Genomic DNA, 13,848 nt, shown 5'->3' on the forward strand with positions numbered 1-13,848 from the left:
GTCTTTAACCAAAGACACCAATTAAAATGAACACGTTTGCAACAACATGTCGTATAAAGAAGATTCAACAGATGCCACACTATCTGCAATTGTTTTGAACAAAGATTTTTATTGCACAAATTCAGTCATTGTTTTCTCTTTTTCTGATATTTCTTTTTTTTGAAAAACCCGAAAGTTTTGTTTTTTTGAAGGAGACTTGCTGGGAAGTAGCATGACATAGAAATGGAACAGTTTTTTCTTCAAACTTCTTGGACACTGAAGTTTCAAATGCCTCATGGTCAGGAGATATACTGTCCCTAATTAAAATGAAAAAGCTAAATTTTGATCTGTATTTTTAGAATATCATTGATTGTCTTAAAAACAAAGGATTATAAAGGTTACCTCCCTATTAACAAAATATTGGTGTACTCACTTCACAAAACGTTCCACAGTAACCCACTTTCCCAGTGGTTCTGAGCTGTCATACTTGGTTGATTGTGAGAAGTTTAGAATTGATGATTGTGCAACTTGGAATGTTGGGTCTGAATTGATAGGAATAGGTGTTCTTGCTTTCTTAACAGTCTGGAACTTTAGAACATCTGGATCTGGTTTAGAACATCTGGATTCTACAAATGAATAAACTTAACTAAACGTAATTTTGGAAGGGCTTTTGCCAAACAATGAGAGTACTACAGAGTTCAAATTAGAGAATTAAACATTTAGGAATTAATGGGACTCAACATTATTGTGAACCTGATTATAATTTAGGCACTGCATTTTCACACAATTTCAGTTTATTTTTCCTTGCTCTAAGACATATCCTGCTTTCTTCATTCATTCATACACACAACAAGGGCGATAAGGTGCAAACAATGTTCTTCAAATATTTTTGCAATGTTAATGTACTATTTGTTTTTAATCCTTGTGTTTTGTCAAGTCTCTATTATGCAATCTTAATGCTTAAGGTACCTAATGAAATGGTATTGATGTATTCTGCTAAGAAATAAATTTAAGTTCAAAATTCTGGAATTTGTAACATTTTTGCGATGCATTTTTTTTTATTTTATCTTTTTTTTATACAGTTTAAATCCTGTACTAATCCCGAAAATAATGTAAAACATGTTATAAATATTAAAATTCTAGTATTTATTTTAATAGTATTCACTAGTAAGTGCAACCTGTGGCAGTTTCTTTAGTTTTCCATAAATCATCGTCAAGTTTGTTTTTGTCAAGAGTTTGTTGAACAATCATACCATTGTCCTTCAAATCCTGTGAAAATTGCTTCAAGGCTGCTCTTTCCATTTGTTTCAAATAACTTTTTGTCTTTTGATTTAAGGCATGTTGTTTTTGCCCTTGTTTACGAATCTACAAAAAGCACTTATAATTACTAGAATTACTTTATGCAGTTTAAAGCAATTAAAATTTCATTTTAATGCAAAAAAACATGTTTGCTCACCTGAGCCAGCCACCATGATACAGGAAATGATTAACTAGTTGTTTGTCTTGCTTTAACAATTTATTGTAATGATTTGCAAATTTACCCTTGTCATCTGCTTGCTTTTCTTTTCCTGATGACTTTTTCCTTTTTCGTGAAAGTCAATGCTCTTGAAGAAAACACTTTTTTGGCAAATCATTGACTTAATAACAATAACAAAAAAATGCCCTTAATCCAGTTATCCCAAAAGCAAACAAACACTTCGTAAATGATGAAGTTCATTGACTTAAAACCATGTTTAAACATTTTTGATAAGCGAAGTTTGAAAAAAAATTAAATAACTGTATTTAAATATTTGACAAAGCACAATAAACTGTAACCCAGCCATGAAAAAACATTTTTTCAGGTAATCAGAACTGTGATAGTTTTAGGGATTAGACACATGGTCATAAACAATAAAGCGTTGATTTTATTTTAAAGTAAACACTGCAAAAAAATTCTTTTGATTTGTAACATTTTTTGTAAGGTTATCATTAGATCTTTAATACGTCAATTGTCCATGTAAGTGGTTTATTGCTGATATTAGACCATGTTAACCTTTGTACCCTTCAGTTCTAGTAAATAATATAATATACACTTACAGCCCTGTTGTCAGCAATCCAGCATTTACAAATATCACAATACTTTCGTGGTTGTGACTTCCAATAAGAGGCCCTGTATTCAAAAAAAAGTTCAGCAAATGTTTTAAAAAGTTTTATCCAATTTATTTTTGTACTCACATAATTTTGCTTTAAGAATTTCTTCAGTTTTTAGCCTATAACATTAAAAATTGTTAAAAACACTCCTACATCTGCATTAATGAAAGATTATATTTTAAATCACTGAAACCAAATATTCCAAACGAATGTGAGAAATGCAATTCCTAGCAATTAAAACAAAGTTCAACAAAAATAAATCATAAAAAACAGTTTTACCCAACAAAAGATAGTTGTCTTTCAATCAAATTTTTAACATCCTGCGTTTATAACAGTTTAGTATGCCAGATTATGATATATATATTGCACATGCATCCAAAATAGCTCACACAAATTTCTCAGATCTAAAGATAGATATAAATGACTGTAATGAAAAGAAACTAAATACAATGAATTACACATATAATGAACATGATGTTAATCTACACTTGCTTTGAATATTTTGACTTTTTGATGAGCAGTATTTATGCAATTGCGCGTGCTTCTGGCATAAAGCCCTCCCAGTTTTTTATAGTCTGTTCCTGGCTTTTCATCAATGTTTGCAAAAACAATAGCACAATCTGGCGAAACTCTGCAATGCGATCAAGCTCAAATCTTTGAATATCCTGCTTTATAGCAATAGAGAGCTCATCAAAATCTGTTTTGCTGGTTTCAACTCTGTTCTCCAAATCATTAATTTCTGACTGAATTTGAGCAATTTTATCACTTTTTCCAGTGGCTTGCATCTTCGCCTCTGATTCTTTTTTCTTCTGAAGCATTTGTTCATTTGTTTGCCAATTTTGCCAACTTTTTACTCTCACCATGAGCACCTCCTTGATCTCAGTTATTAATCTTAAATAATCACTCATCTTCTCGGCAATGCCAAAGTATTCTGTATTAGATTGCTCTTGATACACAGTTTCAACTTTTTCAAAGGTATCAGATAGTTGTGACAAAGCCCGAGATAGGGCTGTGTGCTCTTCGGCATTTCCCAATGTAGCAGCACTCTTGGCAAAAGATGCTGTATTTAAAGCTAATTCCTTTTTGTGGTGAACCAGGGCTTCAAAGGCAATATGGAGCTTTCTTAGTTGTTGCTCAAGACTATCAACTTGTTGCTGTTTCTCTTCAAACCAAGAATCCTCTTCATTCATCCGAATGGTTATTTTATTTAATGCCCCTTCAACATTCTTGACTAATCTCATTACTCCTGCACCACTTAGTGCCCTTGTATTTGTGGCTGGAGGTAGATCTGGTTGTTCAAGAAAGTCATGAAAATCCTGATCTTGAACCAATGATGGATGTTTGGCGATTCTATTTAAATACCGCTCCAGTGCAGCACGCCTCTTTTCAACAAAATCAATGGAGACCGCTTCTTCGTCAGTTTTGGACATTTTCACCAAAGTCATACCAACTATACTTTTTTCTGGTGCTGGAGGCACAATTCGACCAGCATGGCGATGCTTTCCAACCAACTTTTCATGAAGGCCAAGAAAATCACTAAACCTTCGGTCCACAGTTGAATCTGGTCTTTTAAATGTTGGAATGCTTGTCTTTGTTCGAACTTTGTATGACATAAAAGCATTCATTCCCTCACCAACTTTATGTGGATCAGATACCTCAATACTGACATCATATTCATCATTTTCTTCCTTGGATACAATAGGAAACACAGTGGCAACTGTTGGTGGCTCATTTTTAACACTGACAGAAATATTGGAGACACCTTCAAACTCAGGAGTATCCAATGACACATTTTGCAAATTAGAAGGTGATTCCTTCACACTCGTAAAAAGATCTTCTTTACTTTCCTCAAGATTCATACTTTTGCTGTTGTCAGAAGGAGTATCCAATACCGGAACAGCTTCCAAAGGCACCTCTGGAGTTTCTGCATCATCTAGTTCTGTTGTACTGTTTTCATTAACAACATCTTTGATCTTTTGTTTTTCCAGCGGATCATAGGTCTCTTGTTCTTCTTCACTCTCATCATAATCATCAAGAGGAGGTGGTTCTCTACTGTCAGCCATTTTAATATATTCAAGTAAATTTTACTTCAAAAGTTTTGCTATCGAAATACAAAACACATATATTAATCAAGCACAATTTGCACCTAAGCAGGTGTAATATACATCAATGCTCTTCAACTTTTATTACAGGTAAAATGAGCTGTAAAACATTTTGTACAGCTACAAAAAAGGATTTTTCTAATGTCACAATATTTTACAAGCAATATTTGAAAGTTAGACCAAATTATCCTCAAATCCTCTCAATCCTTTCTCAAGGCAAGTTTCAGCTTGCTGTGAACAGTAGTTCGATACTTTTTTGCCTTTCACCGATAGGACCTTTTTCAACTTTTTCCAAACTAGTGAAACTTGCTTGTTTTAGGGTATGGTTGCAAATGAAATACTCACAGCCCAATTATAAGGTGAAGGAGTTAGATTTTTGGTGTACAACACACCAATGTAATGTGGGGTCAGGGAAAAATTCAGTTCTTGCCCAGTGATAGTTGTTTTGTTGAACAGCCCATCAAAATATTGCATTTTTTTCTCAAATATGGTGAAAAATCCAAAAAATATTTTTCTGAACTTTGTTTATATCTAACATACTTGTGAGGAATTTTTTATACACAAGTTTTGTAGTGCTGCAGTATGCATTATGCAAACATCTATTTGCAATAATATGTCAAAACCGGATTAAAATTTTCAAAAATTTGTTGCTATGCCATTCGCTTGTGTTTGTTTCACCATCCATACATTCGAAATACTCACAAGCTTGTTTTTTATTCAAAGTAGCTCAAATTTTTAACAAATGAAGTACTACAAGTGTGCTTTTATGGAAAATTTTAACTTCACTGATAGCATGTGTAGTTTTTCCATAAAGACCCTTGCAAATCATGCATTTTTTGTAAACAAGACTAAACACAATATTCAACCATGTTGTGAAATTGTACATGCAATTATTTACACATAATGTCACACGGAATGTTTGACAACTGTATGAATTGCTTTTGAACTGCTTTAGCTGTTGTCTGAAGTTGCTCGACTGACCTTGTCGAAACCCTTTTTTGTGAATGGAGAAATTGGATTGCATTTTTAATGTGTTGTAGTTATGAAGGTTTCTTTGTGATATCCATGTACATTGTAATGCATAAAAGGTATTTTTGGGTCTGATACTATAACTGAGACCCATTCATGTAACAACATTTTCTTGTCGTTTGGTCTTAGATATACCCCCTACTTGCCTTATTTTACCTTCTAATGCATTTTGGATCTGTTTTGCTAAAACCTTTTGATTAAATACAGGACAAAATTATCTAGCCGACTCATTCCTTTCCTTCCACAACGACCATTATCTTGTATTTGCTTCGCAGGCTTTATGACGTCACAATGGACATTCAAAATGCTCTTAATGTTTATGTCGAGGGTTCAGGCGATCTATGTACTTACAGTACAAACTCCATTTTCATTATAACGGCGCGTTGCTGGTCACATTGCAACCGAAATATGTGAAAACACAGAAAATTTGCAAAAAAACAGCGTTACACATATTGACCAAAATTCAACAAAACATTATTGTCGACTTTTGTTGACGCAATGAACTGTTTTTACATCCTAGTACATCCAAATGAATGTATTTTTGTGCGGCCAAGGCTTACGATCGCAACGCAATGACGATTTCATTTACCGTCTATATATCGACGTTTGGATTCTACGGCCGGCGCAAAATCGTCTATATATATACGCTTAGAGTAGGGAGAGTTAAATTTCACTAGTTGCATCATTGCATGCAGTTATATACTATTTTCAGTATTCCACACTGAAATTTTAACAATAACTTTTGTAAATTATTTATACAAATAATTTCAAATCACAACACCACAAATATAACATGTGGCATTCATAAAGTATATTAGATAGACTGCCAAGTCCAAAAATCATACCACAGTCCTAAATGTGACAAGTGTTTCCACTGTTTTTTATCTTGGTCTTCCTAAAGAGCGCCATCATGTAACAGCAGCACACAATGACTGGTATCCCAACATTTGTAGAAACAGCAAACCCGTATATACCTATGTGCATACATAAAGTGCATCCCTCTTTTATTCAAATTTACGACATGGGTGTTTCGGACCCCCCCCCCCCCTTTTGTGAAATATTTTGGTCTTTTTTGATAACTAAACAAACATCGTGCTTGCATTCGCCATTGTTTCCAAACAGGGAGCATCATTACCAACACTTGGCATTGTTACCAAACATGTTGGCATTGTTATGAAAATAAGGTCATTTTTAGTCAGTTTACGGACGAAACGTCGTTTTTCAGTGCCACGTTGTAATGACAATCGGTTTATTTACGTGAAAGTCAATTAGTTTAGTTGTTAAACTTTGAAAGTAGTAGTAATAAAACTACGACGCAAGCACTACGGCAAAACCTCGGATCGAGTGTCCCATAGCTTTACACAATTGCGCAAGCCAGAAAGTCACCGTTTATATGACGATTGGCGTGAACACCGGCGTTCGTATTTTGCGATTCTCGCCCACAATTAACCTTAGTTTATACCTGAAAATCGGGGAATTCCCTAACAAATTTGGACCCCCCTTTAAAAATTCCTGGATACACCCCTGGCTAAGATAAATCATTTTGTTCGCAATTTTTTTTTTTTAGGACGCATATTGGTATTTCTATGAAAATAAGTTTTGGTGGTGGGAAATGCCCACCGTGTAGACCTCTGTCACAATGGAAAGCGTATGTCACAGACCAAACCAGTGATGCATAAGGGTCAAAAAGCGGTTGAATAATCGCACACGCATGTGCTGCTGTCATGGCGCATTTTAGGGTGTTTGGGGCAGTATTAGTGGGGGTTTGGTCTATTTCAATCACTTGGTGGTGGGTGCTGCTGAAAATTATGGTGAAAATGGAGCACAAAATTAAGGTTGTATTTGTGAAAAAATAAATCGTTTAAGTGGCCAATCATTCGTGATTTTATGAAAGATCCATTCCAGATCTACAAATTTTAATCAATATTAGTCTCTGGAGAAATGGTTTAGCCACCCCCTGGGGCATTTGCCTGGTTAGTCAATATTTGGGTAAAAAAGGAACAAAAAATGGAACTGGATTTAATAAATCGTTTAAAAAAAAAGGAACTGGATTTAATGAATCGCAAAAAAATGAATCGTTTAACTGCCCACTCATTTGCCTTATTGTGTAAGTCCCAACTCTTCTCTATGCCAGTATTTTTCCACCTTTTTGAACCACAGAACACTTTTTCTTTTTTTAGTACTGTGGCATTGTACAGAACCAACAACAGGCTCGCACAATTACATTCTAATTATTACAAAATGAGTCTTATTGTTACACAACAATAAATGAAGCAATTCACGATGGATGATTACTTTCATAAAAAAAGCTATTTACGTCCTTTGTGATAAACAAGTGATTTTCGACCAGTGTTCCACGGAACATCAATCAAACTAATAAATTTCACCTGATGATCTTTCACGCAACACCAGTTGAAAATCAGTTTAGTGAAGATAAAAGTCTGCAATTAACTGCAACTAGCGTGTCTGGCACCTAAATTGCATTAATGTGCATGTTTACTGTCTCCTTAGGGGGGAAAATCGCAGCATATGAAACAAAAAGATTCTAAATCAAATCATAAACATGTTTTCCCAATTTTCTTGGTCAATTTAGAAACTTCTGCAAAAGATTTTTAAATTTAAAAATTTTTCTAACTTAGTTCTAAGCACTAACAAAAAACATAACAGATGAGCTTTCGTGTCAGTCTGCTGTCAGTTTCTACACGGTCAAGACTTATTCGCCACAGTAAAACCGCACACAAACAGCCAAGTTGTTACCAGATGCACTAGCTGCCATTAATTCCAGATAATTTTCTTCACTTAAGTGTAAATTTTCGTGTTTGGTGCTTGGTACTTTTTTGACAATTTCTGCTGTGCCCAAACAAAAATTTTTTCCCGCAAAAGGATTTAGGTCAGCGCCACACACAACTCCTATCTAAACCAATGCATTTTCACCCAATCTTTACCTGTAGCATAGCATTGTTGACGTCGCACCCATTGATAACCCAAAGTCGGAACCATGAATGACCTACACTTCAAGCATGACCAGATTGGAAAAAATGTCGTAATCCTACGCGCACTTTTGCAAAAATTTACCGATAATCCGCGCAATATTAATTAGCTAATGCATTAACTACGAAAAAACGTTGCGATCGGACGCGCAATTAAAGATCGCCGAAAAAAAACGTCCACGCAAAAAAAAACTTTCCAATCTGGGTGCTTGGCAAGTGCAGTGTACCTGCCAAAATGTGTCACACCTGAAATATTTGAAAACCACTGGTTCCTAAAAATAAAGTCCAATCTTTATAGTCATCCAAACATCTGAATAAATTTAGGACAAAACAAATTGTATTTGCAGGTCATGCATTACAACATTTTCCAAACTTAAAGTAAAATTAGTGATAAAACCATCACCTTAAAATGAAATAACGGCACCACTTGACTTAACACAGCATGTAGCCCAAATCCAACCTTTCATTTTAAATACACAATGGGGTGAGTAACATTAAAAGCAGAAAAACGGAAAAGCGGGAAAAGCAGGAAATCAACACTAAAAGCAGGAAAAACAAGAAAAACGGGAAAAGGGAAATTTTGTGCATTTCTAAAAGAGGGAAATGTAGAATTCAAGAAAAACGGAAAAAGTGTGAAATTTTCCCACCTGTCTGAACATTGTGGTGTCAAAACACAGAAAAGACGGGAATGTTTCATTGCAAAGTGTAGTAGAGGTCGCCTTGGCATGATTTGTTGCAAAGCGCAGAGGAAGTCGCCTTGGCATGATTTGTACAAGTTGAAACGGCATAATACTCAAATAATGAAACATACCCATCTTTTCTGTTTTTCTGTGTTTCAACATCTCAATAGTCGGACAGGTTGAAAAATTTCACGCTTTTTCCGTTTTTCCGGTTTTTCCTGCTTTTGGTGTTGATTTCCTGCTTTTAGGGACATTTACAACCGGATCCTTTTTGGCAAAGACATCTTTTTCTTTTGTACTAGTATCTTGCATAGCCTGTAGCGTATTTACGGGGCGACGTATATCGATGCGTGGTGTGCTTGCCTACGTCACGTGAACATAAATGGTAACTTAATTGTAGCCAGTTTTATTGTTAAACTGTTTGGCAACCCGCCATTCGTAATAATTTTGGCTGTTTATTTTTCGGCTAAAATGATATGATGTTTGCTATATGCTTGTTTTTCAAGTGCAGTTAACATTGTCAGCCATTAAGTTGGAAATATACAAAAATGTTTGTCTGTTCTTCGTCATAGGGTTGCTAGCTCTGATAAGCTACCGTAAAGACATTGCCCAAACTTTTTGTGCTTCCGTACTATATGGTTTTGTATGATGTCCAAAAAATCTCAACTTCTCAAAACCATAAAGGGAGAAATTAGAACAAATGGAAACAGCTTCTTTCCGTCGAATTTAAATTCTGCAACAAATCCTTCCTTCCATAAGCGACTGTACATTGTTTGTTGCATGTACTACTGTCGGTTTACCCGTTGTCGGGGTAAGTCCCCGCTTGGTGACCGTGGGGTACGACTGCGTCTCGGCCTCGCACCTAACGGATCCGACTGAGTCTCGTTGGCAACTCGGCCTCGTAGGCAACTTGCCTTCTCTATCTCTAGGTTTACTGTTGGAGTTAAAGAACTCCTTTACACAAGTCTGTGCGTCTTCTAAATAGTCTAACTCCCGACTAAACACACACATCCACCAAGCTTCAAGCCAGTCCAAAGTTGTTCATAAATCCATTTATTGATATAATCCAACGAATAAATCCAAGTACAGTACAGTACAATTGGGGCTCCTATACAGTGTACTAAAGCAGAACCAACAGCCTAAACCCTTACACAGCAACAGTTAAAACACACTGATTTGGCAGGCGCTAGTTGCTCTGCTTATATAGTCTGCGGTTGGCCACACGTATTGATACCTTATTTGGAGTTGTTGCGCAACTTGAATGCAACTTGAAGTTGACCGATTTGGTCGATTACGTCAGTTATTTTTATAGCTTAATTAACTAAGTGCCCTAATAGGTTATTTATGTATAGGTAGACTTTGTTTTCAGAATAACTAAAAGTAGTTATGTTTATTTTAGCTTTATTTATCATTTGCGAAAGAAGTACTTGTGTTTAAATCAACCTTTATTTATTATTTGCCAAAGAAATGTCTGTAATTATTTTAACTTGATTTACATAGTTAGTTTGGTTGCCTAAGTTACCTATATGACTTTATTGCCCAAATTACATGGTTTATAACACATCTATAATGTGGCTGCTTCTACCGGCTACAATTTTTTCACCTGCCACCAGCTCGGCAGGTTTTTCCTATTAAATTGTCCGATCAGGAATTGACCTAAACCGGAAATGAGTTCTTCTTTTTTCCCATGTCGTTTTATTGGACATCACAACTTGGACATGCGTTGAACGCGTGATTACAATGACTTTGGTTTTAACTCTCGGTCATAATATAGTTATACGCTTTGGGCCTTTTTTAGTATATACATGTGTTGTGCGGCGACATAATACCCCCCCGCTTGTCTGGTACTTGCGGTCCATATATGAACGCAAGTTGTTGGTTCTGTTGAAGAGAGCGACGTACAAAGTACACTCACAAATATATTTTATAGTACACCAAAATATATATACATATATATATTTACACAAATTTCCGTTGTTCGATTGTAACATATATACATATAACAAAGCAATCACGGGACACGATTGTTTAGACGAGGAGACATTTACAAAGATATAATTGTAGATCCACAGATTATTTTAGTACATTATGGAGAGCAACGAGAATACGTATACACAAATTTTACATTGATACATAGGCGATAGCTGGTGTTATTAACACAGTAACAAGCGTATAATTGATGTTAAGTAAGCGTCTGATTGTTAATAGTTGCCACTATGTTGACTATATATCTCTTTTATTATTTCGCTTTGTCGCTTTGCGAAACTGTTTATAGCGTTATTAGGCTTTACACCATTGAAATTGCAAGCAAGGTGTAAGTAGGTACACGCGCATTCGTTGTTTGTATCGTGAAATGGCTTGAAAAATTGCTTTAAAATTTTGAACTGTGGAAGAGTGATTACATAGGATACCAACTACTTCCACGTTGGTGCCATTTGATATCAGAAAAAGTGAAATATTGGACAGAAGTGTCCTCATGAACAAGGCTGTAAATGGCTGTAAAATGCCTTATATGTTGAAGATAAAAACGCAATTCGCATTCCTCGAGGTAAATACAAATCGCGAAATTAAGTGAAGATCTACGTTATTTATTGCAAGAAGATCCATTCCACGTCACCCGACTGGGCCCAAATCAGGTTCAGTGGAACGGAGTCTTGTCGCGAATAGATTCCAAACGTAGGGATCTCATGACTTATATTTATTTGAACAGCACAATTGCATTAATATGTCGGCTGTCACAGTCGCTGATCGAGTGACCCCATTCAGTTATAATAAGGTTTTGTGGGGTTGATCACTGCTGATGTTTACGTGTTGAAGGATGCGCGTCGCATGAGATAGCTGCCTCAGGAATTTATACCCTGATTTGAGAGATGCAGAAGGAAAGGCGATGCACGTTGCATGAGATTACATTGGCGGAGTGAAATTGTGTTAAGCATTGATTCGGTTCTTATACATATATAAACACATATAACGTTTTGGTGGGTCAAACATAAAAAATGTAACGAATCTATGTAAAAAGTGTGCTTTGTTGATTTATCAACATTTGTGCAGATGCCGGGTGTTGGAAATTTTATGCGGCCTTCAGTAAACACAGACGGCTCACTATATTTGTAAATTGTAAAAGTCTTGTGACTTTATGGATGACTTCACCAAGACCGGAGTAGTCATACCTTGAAATTTCATGGCGGTCATTCCGCATGATGGTCGCTTCTGATTGATGCATACGGAACTGTTCGCAGTTGAATTTGGAAAAATATTTCCCACTTCCATCACCGGAAAAAGGAGAGTTGACATGCAGTTTTTGTTGCGGTTTAAAAGACTGCTTTGGGAAGCGAGGATTGTTTCCTCCTGTAATTGTTGCATTGCTACTTTGGCGTTTTCTGACGCTTGGGTACCTGGCCTTTTTGGTTTTGTACTGAGGCAATTTATCTGCAGTTGAAGAAGAGTGAAGTTTAGTTTTTTGTTGATGTTGGGGCACGTCTGTTGAGTCAAGTGTGTTTGCCACAACAATACTAGGCTTGTCCTTTGCAGTTGTTTTTATAAGAGTGCTATTTGCATGACTGCCTCGGTGCGGAACTTTTACAAGGACTGTATTTATTTCCTTCGAGCTTTCTTTCATGTTAAATTGAACTGATTTCTTGTTTTGTGATGACTGCAACAGATTTTTATCAGGTCTGATAAACAAGTCGTGCTTTTGAAGGAAGTAGTATCCGAGAACAGGTCTTTTAACTTTGCAAACAGAGAAAGTTACAGGCATGTTGCCGAAGCCAATGTCAATGTTGAGTACAGTTTGTCCAAAGTAGGGTATGGGCTCTCCGCCTGGTCCAATAAAGTCTGATTCAACTTCTTGGGTGTGGTGCTGTGTAACTGGGAGGAAATTTTTGGATGATCCAGTGTCCAACAGAAATGACATTTTATTATTTTTGTCGTAGACATGCGGCAAAGAGTTTGAGGCCGACTCGGAATATTGCCGTCGATTTGGTGCTTTTGGAATCTGATTCGGTCGGTTCATAGGCCTACAGATGTTGATATTATTGACTTGATTGTAATTGCAAGGTTTGTTGCATTTTAACGCCTTGTCACCAAAGCGTGCATGATAAAAACACAAGCCATCTGTTGACTGGTGTTGGTGCTGGGAAGACTGAGTATTTATTTGCCCTTGCCTTTGGTATTGTCGGAAGGGCTGTCTGTGATTTCCTTGTTGTGGCTCGTAATAACCGTTTTGATTTCTATACTGTTGTGCATATTCTTGTCTTGTCGGGCGGTATGAAAACTTTCGTCGGTTGGTCATATTGTTACTTTTGTTTTGTTCAACAAAATTTCTGCGACTTTGTTGTCTTTGATTGCTTATATCAGACTTTAACTCAGTAAACAGTTCTTGTATCTGACCGGTAATTCTCTGCATTTCATTGTTTTGTGTCTGATCTTCCGGTACACTATAATCAGTTGGCGTAATGATTCTGTCAGCCAGCAACCCCAGCTCTTCTAGAGATATGTCTGGGTGTTGGGCGCGAAGTACATTGCTGACGTCCCTTGGCATTTTATCAAGAAAATTGTCCACAACAATTTGGCGTGTTGTCTCGTCATAGATTGGGTCTTTTGCGCACACTGCGCATAATCGTCCCATGATAGTTGAAGGAAGTTCACCTGAATCTAACCTCAAAGATTTTAGCTTTGAGAGCCAAGCTGTGCTGCTTGTTCCAGTGGACAAGCGAATTAAAGAATTTTTCAGAGTTGTATAAGGGGTAAGTGAAATAGCTGCCTGTGCAACAACGTGCTCATATCTGGCACATTGTTCTTGTGAAAATCCTGACAAAAGTTGAGCAAATTTGTCTCTGTCGTCCATTATATTATACGTTTGAAAGTATCGGTCGAGGTACAGAAAATAAGAGCGGTAGTTGTGTTGCGACCATAGTTTTGGAATTTTAATTCCAGCTG

The 13,848-nt window shown here is 36.3% G+C and overlaps 2 protein-coding genes across 2 annotated transcripts; both read right to left on the reverse strand.

The window, feature by feature from the left end:
* Positions 1–120: 120 nt before the first annotated feature.
* On the reverse strand, positions 121–2,266 carry LOC145899121 (uncharacterized). Its single transcript, XM_082987838.1, has 6 exons — positions 2,194–2,266; positions 2,056–2,128; positions 1,521–1,583; positions 1,158–1,344; positions 413–605; positions 121–296 (listed from the first exon to the last, which is right to left on the reverse strand). Coding segments are annotated over exons 1-6 (693 nt in total). The 5' UTR covers positions 2,196–2,266; the 3' UTR covers position 121.
* LOC145899120 (sorting nexin-2-like) lies at positions 2,264–4,257 on the reverse strand. Its single transcript, XM_082987837.1, has one exon. It carries the CDS (start codon positions 4,170–4,172, stop codon positions 2,634–2,636), a length of 1,539 nt encoding a protein of 512 aa, XP_082843963.1. The 5' UTR covers positions 4,173–4,257; the 3' UTR covers positions 2,264–2,633.
* Between the last annotated feature and the right edge of the window lie 9,591 nt (positions 4,258–13,848).

The sequence above is a fragment of the Ascidia mentula genome, chromosome 4 (genome assembly GCF_947561715.1).
Source record: "Ascidia mentula chromosome 4, kaAscMent1.1, whole genome shotgun sequence".
Taxonomy (NCBI): Eukaryota; Metazoa; Chordata; class Ascidiacea; order Phlebobranchia; family Ascidiidae; genus Ascidia; species Ascidia mentula.